The 12,683-nt window shown below is 39.2% G+C and overlaps 1 protein-coding gene across 1 annotated transcript in view; it reads left to right on the top strand.

Annotated features, from left to right (window-relative positions):
- Positions 1-12,252, top strand: part of LOC144503622 (sorcin-like) — a 49,768-nt gene extending 37,516 nt beyond the window's left edge. Inside the window, exons 5-8 of the mRNA XM_078228244.1 lie at positions 5,619-5,766; positions 9,706-9,819; positions 11,194-11,252; positions 11,681-12,252. Of these exons, the coding sequence (XP_078084370.1) occupies positions 5,619-5,766; positions 9,706-9,819; positions 11,194-11,252; positions 11,681-11,707 (348 nt within the window). The 3' untranslated portion in view covers positions 11,708-12,252. The remainder of the gene's footprint in view (positions 1-5,618; positions 5,767-9,705; positions 9,820-11,193; positions 11,253-11,680) is intronic.
- Positions 12,253-12,683: the final 431 nt, after the last annotated feature.

The following is a 12,683-nucleotide window of genomic DNA, read 5'->3' as shown; positions in this document are numbered from 1 at the left end:
AATGATGGATGTCAGAGCCACCAGACGATGGTCATTAAGGCATGGCCTTTCTTTGATACTGGGATGATGGTCGTCGTCTTGAAGTAGATAGGGACCTCGGATTGGTTCAAAGAGAGGTTAAAGATGTCTGCGAATATCCCCGCCAGCTGGCCTGCACAGGATCCCCATTCGGGTCAGTTGCTTTCTGTGGGTTGACTTTTGAGAAGGCTGCCCTGACGTCTCCGATGCTGACCTTGGGAAAGGTTTGTCCGAGGCTTCCAAGGTGGAGGGCATGCTCTCGCTGACCCCTTGCTCAAAACAGGCATAGAATGTGTTGAGCTCATTGGGGAAGGGTGCATTAGTGCCGGCGATTTTGCATGCCTTCAACTTCTAGCTCGTTATGTCTTGCAGACCTTGCCATATTCGGTGGAAGTCCATGTCTAGCCTGGGACTCTAGCTTAGTCCGGTACTGTCTTTTGGCATCTTTGATGTATCTGAAATTCTTGTATAGGTCAGGGTCGCCTGACTTGAACGCCTCAGACCTGGACTTCAGCCAGCAGTGGATATCTCTGTTCATCCATGGTGTCTGGTTGGGAAACGCATGGATTTGCTTCTTTGGCACACAGCTTTCTACACATTTACTAATGATGTCAGTTACTGTAGTGACATACTCGTTCAGGTTGGTTGCTGAATTTTTAAACATTGACCAGTCTACTGACACGAAGCAGTCCCATGGCATATCATCCGATTCCTCAGACCAACATTGCATGATTTTCCTTAATGGATTCTCGCATTTCAGTTTTTGTTTGTAAGCCGGGAACAGGAGCACAGCCTTGTGGTTTGGTTTGCCAAAGTGTGGGCGGGCGATTCAGCTGTAGGCATGTTTGATATTTGTGTAGCATTAGTCTAGAATGTTTGTGCCTCTGGTGAAACAGGAGACGTGTTGGTGATATCTTGGTAGGGCGCTCTTGAGCTTAGCCTGATTCAAGTCCCCGGCCACGATGAACAAGGCCTCAGGATGTTTCGTCTCCAGGCTATTTGTGGTAGTGTATATTTCGTCCAGCGTGGTCTTCATGTCTGCATGGGGTGAGATGTAAACTGCTCTCAGGATAACAGAGGTGAACCCATGGAAGGTAGTAGGGGCAGTATTTTTAGTGTCAGGTATTCTAGGTCTGGGGAGCAGAAACTCGCCAGTGTTGCTACATCTAGATACCAAGAGGCATTGATTAGAACGCAGACCCCATCCCCTAGCCTTGCCTGACGCCAATTTCAGAAGTGAGAGTGACTGCCCTTGACAGCAAGGCAGCAGTTGATTAGTTATGACATCAAGAGGCCCTAATAAAATCAAAGTGAATCGGCAAAGTCTCCATTGAATGAAGTCATACCGAGCATAAAGGAAGATGGTTATGTTTGTTGGAGACTAATCACTTCATCCCCAGGATATTGCTGCAAAGATTCTTCATGGCAGTGCTCTAAGCTCAATCAGTGTAAGGCCAGAAGTGGGGATGTTTGCTGATGATTGCACCATGTTTAGTTACATTCACAACTTGTTAAGATGCCAAAGCTCAGTCCATGCTGCATGAAGCAAGACCTGGACAATATTTGGGTTTGGATTGATAACAGATACCTCCAAGAAAAATAGGATGGTAATAGTAGGGGACTTTAACTTTCCCAACAGTGACTGGGACAGCCAAAGTATTAGGGGCTTGGATGTAGAGAAATTTGAGTGCAGTCAGGAGAATTTCTCATTCAGTATGTGGATGGTCCGACTAGAGAGGGGGCAAAACTTGACCTCCTCTTGGGGAAATGAGGAAGGACAGATGACAGAAGTGTTAGTGAGGGATATTTTTGGGATCAGTGACCATAATTCCATTAGTTTTAAGATAGCTATAGAGAACGATAGGTTTGGCCCAAAAGTTAAAATTCTAAATTGGGGCAAGGCCAATTTTGATGGTATTAGACAGGAACTTCCAAAAGTTGATTGGGGGAGTCTGTTGGCAGATAAAGGGACATCTGGTAAATGGGAGGATTTCAAAAGAGCGTTAACCAGGGTTCAGGGTAAGCACATTCCTTTTGGAGTGAAAGGCAAGGCTGGTAGAAGTAGGGAACTCTGACTCGGGGATATTGAGGTCCTGGTCAAGAAGGAGGAGGAGGCACATGACATGCATGGGCAGCTGGAATCAAGAGGATCCCTTCAAGAGTATAGAAAGGGTTGGAGTAGGAGAAATTGGGAGGGCAAAAAGGGGACACGAGATTGCTTTGGCAGATAAAGCAAAGGAGAAGCCAAAGAGCTTCTACAAATAAAGGACAAAAGAATAACTAGGGAGAGAGTAGGGCCTCTTAAGGACCGACAAGGTCATCTGTGTGGATCCACAAGAGATGGGTGAGGTCCTAAATGAAAATTTCTCATCAGTATTTACTGTTGAGAAAGGCATCAATGTTAGGGAACTTGGGGAAATAAACAGTGATGTCTTGAGGAATGTACATATTACAGAGGAGAAGGTGCTGGAAGTCAAAGTGCAAGAAGGTAGATAAATCCCCGGGACCTGTTGAAGTGTATCCCAGGATGTTGTGGGAGGCTAGGGAGGAAATTGTGGGTCCCCTAGCAGAGATATTTGAATCATTGACAGCCACGGGTGAGGTGCCTGAAGATTGGAGGGTGGCAAATGTTGTGCTTTTGTCTAAAAAGGGCTGCAGGGAAAAGCTTGGGAACTACAGGCCGGTGAGCCTAACATCTGTAGTGGGTAAGTTGTTAGAAGGTATTCTGAGAGATGGGATTTGCAGGCAATTAGAGAGGTGAGGACTGATTAAGGACACTCAGCATGGCTTTGAGTGGTAAATCATGTCTCACAAATTTGATTGAGTTTTTTGAAGGGGTAACCAAGAAGGTAGATGAGGGCAGTGCAGTTGATGTTGTCTATATGGACTTTAGCAAGGCCTTTGACAAGGTACTGCATGGTAGATTGTTACATAGGTTAAATCTCACGGGATCCAGGGTGAGACAGCCAAATGGATACAAAATTGGCTTGATGACAAGACAGAGGGTGAGTGTAGAGGGTTGTTTTTCAAACTGGAGGCCTGTGACCAGCGGTGTGCCTCAAGATCAATGCTGAGTCCGCTGTTATTTGTCATTTGTATTAATGATTTGGATGGGAATTTAGGAGGCATGTTTAGTAAGTTTGCAGATGACACCAAGATTGGTGGCATAGTGGACAGTGAAGAAAGGTTATCTAGGATTGCAATGGGATATTGATCAATTGGGCCAGCGGGCTGATGAATGGCAGATGGAGTTTAATTTAGATAAATGCGAGGTGATGCATCTTGGTAGATCGAACCAGGGCAGGATTTACTCCGTTAATGATAGAGCTTTGGGGAGAGTTATAGAACAAAGAGATCTAGGGGTACAGGTTCATAGCTCCTTAAAAGTGGAGTCACAGGTGGACAGAGTGGTGAAGAAGGCATCTGGTATGCTTGGTTTCATTGGTCAGAACATTGAATACAGGAGTTGGGACGTCTTGTTGAAGTTGTACAAGGCATTGGTCAGGCCACATTTGGAATACTGTGTACAGTTCTGGTCACCCTATTATAGAAAGGATATTATTAATCTAGAAAGATTGCAGAAAAGATTTACTAGGATGCTACCGGGACTTGATGGTTTGAGTTATAAGGAGAAGCTGGATAGATTGGAACTTTTTTCCCTGAAGCGTAGGGGGCTTAGGGGTGATCTTATAGAGGTGTATAAAATAATGAGTGGCATAGATAAAGTAGATGGTCAACATCTTTTCCCAAGGTAGAGGAGTCTAAAACTAGAGGGCATAGGTTTAAGGTGAGGGGAGAGATACAAAAGGGTCCAGAGGGGCAATTTTTTCAGGCAGAGGATGGTGAGTGTCTGGAACGAGCTGCCAGTGGCAATAGTAGAGGCGGGTACAATTTTGTCTTTTAAAAAGCACTTAGACAGTTACATGGGTATGATGGGTATAGAGGGATTATGGGCCAAACATGGGCAATTGGGACTAGCTTAGTGGTTTAAAGAAAAGGGTGGCATGAACAAGTTGGGCAGAAGGGCCTGTTTCCATGCTTTAAAAAAAAGTGTCAAGTAACATTCATGCCACATAAGTGCCAGACAATGACCATCCCCAACAAAACAGCTTAACAATTTTCCCATCACCCACCATCAAGATCCTGGGGTCGACATTGACTTGAAACTAAACTGGAACAGCTACATAAATAAAGTGGCTCCAACAGCAAGTCTTAGACTCTGGGTAATTCACCTGCAGATTTCCCCCACAGCCTTTCCACTGTCTACAGGGAACAAGTTAGGAGTGTGATGAAATGTACTCCATTTGTATCCAACAACGTTCGAGAACAAAGTAGCCCACTTCATTGGCATTGCATCTACTAACTTAAACATTCACTTGATTCTTCTTCTGTTCTGACTGGAAGAACAGGGCAGCAGGCACATGTGAATGCTACCATCTGCATGTTCCCCTTCTAGTCATACACTATTGTGACTTGGAAACATGTAACTTTTCCTTTATCATTACCAGCTCAAAATCTTGGAACTCTGTGGCCTCTGCCACAAGGACTGCAGAAGCGCAGGTTGACTCCTCGCCATCTTTTGAAGGGAAATTAAAAGTGGACAATAAATTCTCGCCTTGCCATTGATCCCCATGTCCCACGAATGAATTTTTAAAAAAGTCCTCTATAGATAAGTACTTGTCCACTAATAACTTTCTAAGTTTACTATTCATTAACTAAAAAGTTAAAACTATTATAGTTTTGCATTTTAACTGATTCTCATTTTTAACTACATATCAACATCCTGGGGTTACCATTGAATAGAAACTGAACTGGACCAGTCATATAAAAGCTGTAGCTACAAGAGCAGGTCAGAGGATGTGAATTCTGCTGCGAGTAACTCAGCTCCTGACTCCAGAAAGACTTCTTCATCATTGAAAAGACACAAATCGGGAGTGTCATGGCATACACTCCACTTACCTGGACCAGGGTGGCTCCAGTGATACTCGAGAAGCTTGACACTATCTAGGATAAAGCAGCCTACTTGATCGATACTCCCATTTACCATCTGAAACAATCCCTCCCTCCAGCACTGATGCACAGTGGCAGCAGTGTGTATCATCTACAAGATGCACTGCATTAACTTTGCAAGGATCCTTTGGCAGCACCTTCCAAACCTGTGACCTTCAGCACCTTGAAAGACAAGGGCAGCAGATACATGGGAACATCATCACTTGCAAGTTCCTTGCCAAGCCAAACACCATTCTGAACTGCAAACTATATCGTTATTTCTTCACTATAATCACTCAGCCAAAATCCCGGAACTTACTTCATAACAGCAGTGTGCATGTAGCTACACCATATGGCCTTCAGTGGTTCAAGTGGGACACCACCACCTTTGAGGGCAATTAGCGATAGGCAATAGGTGCTGGCCTGGTCAATGACACCCTGTGAAAGATTTTAATAATATACTTTTGAAGATAATAGTGTGCAGTTTTATGTTGCATTTATAGCTAAAATGTTTTTGAATAGTGTTTGCTAATTCTGGCTAAAGCTTAGAACTGAAGCATCTACTGTGTGCAGACCATCAACAAACATGATTCTTAACTGGAGCATTTCAGAGAGATATGACTGGGAAGATGGGCTTTAATGAATTTAAAGAACTGTGGGCAGCACTAAATGGATGGAAACAGAACTTCATGATGTATGATCAAGATCGAAGTGGGACGGTAGAACCACTTGAGCTTGGTCAGGCTATTACATCAATGGGTAAGTAACAAATCTTATCCTATGCTTTTCATTTTAAAGCGAAATATGTTTTGAAGTTCTTGATGTGTACACTACTATATTACTATTAGCTGAAATTTAATGTAACCTTGCTGCTTGCATTGTTAGCTGTTTAGGACCACAATGTAATTTGAGAATAGTTAAGTTGTAACAATTTTATCCTAATTACAAAAATCTTGCTGACAAAGTCTTATCTATTGTGACCAGGGTAATTAAGTTTATCTGAATTTTTTTCATGCTTTTAATATTTTTGAAGAAAACGTGAATTTTAAGCCATTTTAACTTAAGTGGTAGAAGTGAGATCCAGTTTAAATGGGGGATGGAGAGGAAATTGGAAAAGAGATTAGAGGTCTTTTTTCAAATCTATGGAATAATTATACAAAATGTGTCAGGAATAAAGTTGTAATTTGGGAACAACCTTACTAAAGGTAATGGGATGCTTAACATGACTCATTAATACTTGATGTGAAATCACTTGACTATATGGACTGTCGCAATTAATGATTTGTTCTAGATGATCTCCCATGGTTCTGCTCATAGAAAATAAAGTACAAAGTACTTTGTTCTTTAAATCGGTAGGCAGGAATTAAATATTTAAAACATGAAATAATTATTTGTTGAAATCTTTATTCTGGACACCTCAAAATCTCAATGGTGGTTAAAAAATGATTGGAGTGGACCCATTTGTATTAAAAATATAAATGCATGTTGATGCATTTAAAAAAGGCTATGCAGTATAACTTATTTTGCTCTTTGTTAAGCAAGGATGAAATTCTTAAGGAAGTCAGCATCACATTGGTCACTGCTCAGTAATGGAAATTCAGTCTTCTCTTAAATTGGCAGATCTGCTGAGCATATACTGAAAATTGACTTTTGTAGGTGTTTTATCATGCCATTCAAAGCAATGTAATGCCATCCATAGCAATGTAATTTTTTACTGGTTGTTTCCTGGATAGCAACAGTACTGAAAAAAAGTGGCGTTCAAGACACCAATAAATGATACAATCTAATGATATGCCAGCATTTTCAATTACATTGTTCCCATGGACAAATTCTAATGTTGGTCACACTCTCTTACTGAAAAGCTCAACAAAAATTTGCAATGCAAAAATGCCACACTTACCTGAAGGTCTCTGGAGTACTGTCGGTGGTAATTTAATAAATAATAAGTTTGCCAAGAAAAATTGCATGTTATGCTTCCTGTAGCAACACCATATGTAGCTGTATTATTCCCTTCTACAAATCACTGAAATTGCTTTCTGAAAAGAATTTCAAGTGCCAATTTTCAGTAACAACTTCTCCACTGAATATAAGGTTTAAGAAAACAAGGTAAATTTCAAAACGTATGAATTAATAACCTTACTGTAATTTTTAATATCTTCAAGTATTTAAATTAAAGGCCTCTGTTTTTGAAAAATCTGGGCCTGTATTTACTATTTTTGTCCATTGTTTGCTAAATTATTCCTGTGCTGCTTGAGCATAAGTGATGTGTCGACTTTCCCAGATGCATTGGTACTTTTCAGGCACTGAAATGCTAAGTATCTTTAGCTACTAGTAATTTTGTACGGTAATTGAGCAGAAACTAGTTGAAAAGCTGGAGGGCAAATTTGTATGGTTTTATTCAGGTAACGTTTACATTGAGTTTTTTGAGGTTATGTGTAAGTGAGAAAAATACAGACTATATTGAGTACACATTAGCTTTTGTTTCTTTTTCTATAAACTTTAGAAAACATAACTGTGGCAGAATAGTTCCTTGTTCTAATCTGATTTCCAAGTATTTTTTAAAAAGGTATTGAAGCAAAGTCTTCGAAGGAAATGGGAAAGAAGGTGGAGGAACCACTTGCCACCCACTTCCTTTGGAGACAGTAAATGGGTATGTAGGATTGGGGTTAAATATAACATGACAAAAGAGAAAGGGTGGGGAATAAATACAAGTTTTGAGCAGGTAGTTTCAAAAGGAAGATTGTAGCAAGAAAGCAAGTGGGTAGAAGGTAATATGGGAGCAAATGGTTAGGGGGAAGCACAAGTGATGGAGGAGGGTATGGGAAGGGAGCTGCTGATGGCTTCAGGCCACATTTTCTCCATCGTCCTCACCAGAAAATGTAGCTTGCAGCCCTCTGATGCTTCTTTTCCCACCACACCATTCCATACCACCCACTATCTGTCACATGAAAGGAAAGAAGAAAAAAAGACAGAGAAACAGAAGAGGATGGAGAGAAAAAAAGCAAAAATGTAGAGGCAGAAGAGAACTAGAGAGACAGAAGAGGAGAGACACAGAAACAGCAACACAAAGACAACAGAGACTGGTAAGAGAGAGACCACATTCTCTGACTTAGCGTGTGTAACACCATGGGAGATCGACTAGTAATATTAAAACTCTGACTTCTGGCAGAATTTCACCAAAAACCTGCATTGGTGGTCAAGAATATTACTGGCTGAGTAGAATAACCAAGAGAATGAGTCTGAAGTCACACTTCATAAAAGGAGAGTGCATAGTTGAGCATAAAGGTAATTGAGCTAGTTCCACTTTCCTTGAGCAATATCACATTTTTGTATTAACTCAACAAAATTAACTGTTTTCTAAGTTAGCTAATGGTGTAAATTTAGTTGGAAAGTATCAATTATAGTAGTTTAAACTTGTTTTACACATCGTTACTCTTGAGCGACATAATCTGAGATTTTATGGAAATGGTCCTAATGTAAATAAAATGACCTAGTTTATTGGACACCGCTTAAGCTCTAGACAAAATCTGCAATGTTTAGATTATTTCTAATTCAGATCTTCAGCTCCTTCATTTATAGCTCCTTCATGTTGCTAATCTTTCTGTTAGGAAGTGTTTGCTGAGGAAATGAAAGTAGTTGAAGATATGAATAATTGCATAATTTGCTCGTCAAACAGTTAAGGTGCTCATCCTTTGCTGCTTTGCTGTTTTATGGCAGTGCCTCCTGTGCTGAGTCACTCAGGAGTATCCAATTTGTCTCATTGCTGTGAGCAGGTTAGTTTTCAACATTAAACCTGAAATTGGGCCAAGAAACTTCTTTCTTGGCATCTTAGACAGCCCATTAGAAGACAGTGTAGGTTCCTCCATGCAAACCTAAAACAGCATTCCAGAAAGATTAACTGTCGGATCCTGACCTGCATTTCCAGGAATTTGTCAGTTTTCATTTCCTACTGCTGTAATAAAACCGTTAACTGGAGTAATTAGAAACCCTTATTAATCCTCAACAACTGAAATAATTGTAATTTATATTTGAAATTATCAAATTACTTTTTGCTCTTCCCTCATTCATACCCCTCTGTTCCATATTTTGTCCCTCTTTTTTTCACTGCAATTTCACTACTGTAGCCTATTCAAACATTTTTTTCCCCAGCTTCTGGGTTTCCACAAACCATTTGGCAGTGTTATACTGCTTGTAAAAATTGGTTTCCAATTAAAAAATTGAATTCCTCGGACTAACTTTTCATCAAGCCAGTGCTTAGAAGTAGAATAGAATGTCCATTGTAGTTAGATTGTGAATTATTGAACTTTTATTTCAGAGCTATCTTGCTAGAGCATTATGAATATGTGTCAATAAGAACATTTTGACTGCACTCAGAACAGTGGAATGTACTAACTAATTTATTTTAATTGTATTTAGTAGTGTAAAGTTGGTTCTACAGTAAGTTACCTGCCATTTGGGTGAGACTAGTGTTATGATTCTTAGAATCATGGTGCATAAGCTGAACTTTCTAAAAAGGAAACTTATCTGACCCACAGAGCCTTGAATTGCTCTTTGTCTTAGGGTTTAACTTTGTGCGATCAGTGCAATGTTTTGTTTCCATCATACTTGTAGGTTTTATAAAATAGTCTAAGTAATCTATTGGCTAAGAACGTGCTTTCACAGTTATTGTTTCAAAAATGTTATTTTCGGTGTTTCTAGGATACCGATTGAGTGCTCAAGCTATAACTGGTATTATAAAGCGTTACTGTAAGGATGGCAAGACTTACTTCGATGACTATGTTGCCTGCTGTGTAAAATTAAGAGCAGTTACAGGTATGCTTCATCTTTAAGTGTACTCACTGTACTATTATCTTGCAGAGGACAAATTGTATTAAATTCTGAAAAATTTAGTTTAGCATTATTTACTAATACTTTTCAAGTAACATCAACGCAACTTAAAATTTGTTTGGGTTACAAGAGAGCAAACTAATTAGCTTTCTATCTTTAGTTGTTTCTAACCCTAATTATCAGAATAGTCTACACATTATGCAGATTAATGGTGTAGTAGTATTGTCACTACAATATCCAGGGACCCAGGGTAAGATCTGGGGACCCAGGTTCAAATCCCACCACAGCAGATGGTGAAATTTGAATTCAAAATTAAAAGTCTAATGATGATCATGAAACGATTGTCGGAAAGAAACATCTGGTTCACTAATGTCCTTCAGGGAAGGAAATCTGCCATCCTTGCCTGGCCTGGTCTACACATGACTCCAGAGCAACAGCAATATTCTCAAATGTCCTCTGAAATAGAATGCAATTAAGAATTGGCAATAAATACTGGCCCACATCCCATAAATGAGTTTTTTAAAAAATGTGGTTGAATTTGTGCCTTTTGTGGATGGAGATTTTAATCAAAATCTTATTACAGGCAATGACTATGGGGTACATCTATAATTTTATAAGATAATCCACATTTGATATCCCTGTGCCTTTAACAACAATAACCAGAGTAATACTTCAATCATAATGTTTAAATTCCATACTTTTAAAAGCCCCTGGTTTGCATAGATCTTTCATGTTCTCTTTTTCAACTAATAGTTTTATTCAAACTCGTTCTTTAACAAATTTCCTCAAGAAGCATCAGATTACTATCCTGCCCCATTATAAAAGATGAGTCCTGGGTCTGACCTATGCATGTCTTGAGGATGTTTGCTTTGTGATTTGCTGGGAGTGCATAAAAAGCCTGTTCAGTTTTCATTTGGTTGGCCGGTGTTACTGGTGATTTACTGCTTTATCACATTGTGGTTTGCTTTCCTGACTTTTTTGTAAAGTATCTTTCAGTGATACTTGTATATTCTTGTAGGGGTTAAGAGTATACCCTTATCCAGGCATCTGACTCCTTTTGATGAAACTCTACTTAAGTCCCACAATTGTCTGTAGGAGTGGGGACCTTGATTCATTGATTTTTTTTTTTGCCTTCCTTCCATAAGCCTAATTATAGTAACTTCAGAATTCCTTTGACTAAAAGCTACCTTGCCAGGGACCTTCCTAGTCTGTATAGTTCAACACTGCACTACACATTCTGTCTTTAATTAAACCATCAAGAAGATTGGGTCATGGAAATCTTGCAGTAATTTCTATTTTTATTATCTTTGGACTAGTGACTTGAAACACTTGTACAACTTTGACTTTTTTTTTTTACAGATGCTTTCAGACGAAGAGACAGTCTGCAGCAAGGATACGTGAACTTTGGCTATGATGATGTAAGTGTCTAAAGCCCATATGATAACATTAAAATTATTTGGTTGCAATTGCAGTGGCAACAACTCTCAAACTTTGATATTGGTGGGACCAGTAGTAGAATTTGTTTTTAATTTTGAGATGGTCAGCAAAAATGATAGATGTGATAGAATCCTGTTATTAGATTTCATTTTAAAAGATTTTTAGGTAATGTATTCTTGAGTTAGTATTTAGCAAAACTGTAATATTTAAGTGATGAGCAGCAACCTAGCATTTTAACCATTTATTCTTTAAAACCATTGCGTGCATGAGATATGGCACTTTTAGGTTTATTGGAATCACAGTCTTGAAACATTTAGATGGATGTAAAAGGGCTTGCTTTGTTGTTTATCACCAGTTCAGCAATTGCAAATATTAACCTTTTTCATTCTGCTTTGCTACTCTCTTATAGTTTATCCAATGCACCATGTCCATTTGAGTGCAACATTGCATCCATTATGCAAAGACTGGTCGCTGATGACTGATTGAAACCAGTGATTTATATTGCTTTGAGGATAAATCAAACCTGCTCAAACTGCATACATGTCTAGTGGTTTTGTATATTTTTCTTTTTTTATTGTGTAAAATAAAAAAGGAAATTGGATTTTATGATGTGTACACAATTTGTTATGCTGTCACTTGCCAAAATGCTTATTTCTTTCATAGCTTGCAAATTTTTGATTTACAGGTAAATGGCTTTGCTGAAATTGTGCCTCTTGGAACTTTGTGTAGTTTAATACAAATGTTTAGGTTTTTAGCCTATTGTAACGTATGATGTAATGAGGTTAATATGAATAATCACATTTTTGTGAACCAAACATCACTTTGCATTTGACTAGCATTTCCATTTGCAATTTTTTAAAAGATTATATTTTTTTCACGTTTTCATACTGCTTTTTCACCATGTAATAAAAATCTTTTACTTTCTGGTTAATGCTGGATATACAATTGTCAATGGAATAAAATAAAAACTAGTGACGAATGTTTTTAGATAAGGTGTCTTTGTGTGAAAAGAAAAATTTAATGCCTCGCTATCTATCGGTACTAAACAAATATTGTACCCAAAGGCATTCCAGGAAAAAAAAATCTCCCAGCCCTTTTTGTCACTATATTTTTTTATATATTAACAATCTTGTAGGCCCTCGTGCTCATCTTTCAAGTTGAATGACCAAACTATGTTGGCATTATTCAAATCATAGAATCCCTACAGTGCAGAAGGAGGCCATTCGGCCCATCGAGCCTGCACCGACCACAATCCTACCCTTATCCCCACGTATATACCATCGTAGTCCTCCAGAGACTAAGGGGCAATTTAGCATAGCCAATCAACCGATCCTGCACATCTTTGGACTGTGGGAGGAAACCAGAGCACCTGGAGGAAACCCACGCAAACATGGGGAGAATGTGCAAACTCC

This window comes from Mustelus asterias, chromosome 14 (genome assembly GCF_964213995.1).
Source record: "Mustelus asterias chromosome 14, sMusAst1.hap1.1, whole genome shotgun sequence".
NCBI lineage: Eukaryota > Metazoa > Chordata > Chondrichthyes > Carcharhiniformes > Triakidae > Mustelus > Mustelus asterias.
This window is presented reverse-complemented; position numbering and strand designations above follow the sequence as displayed.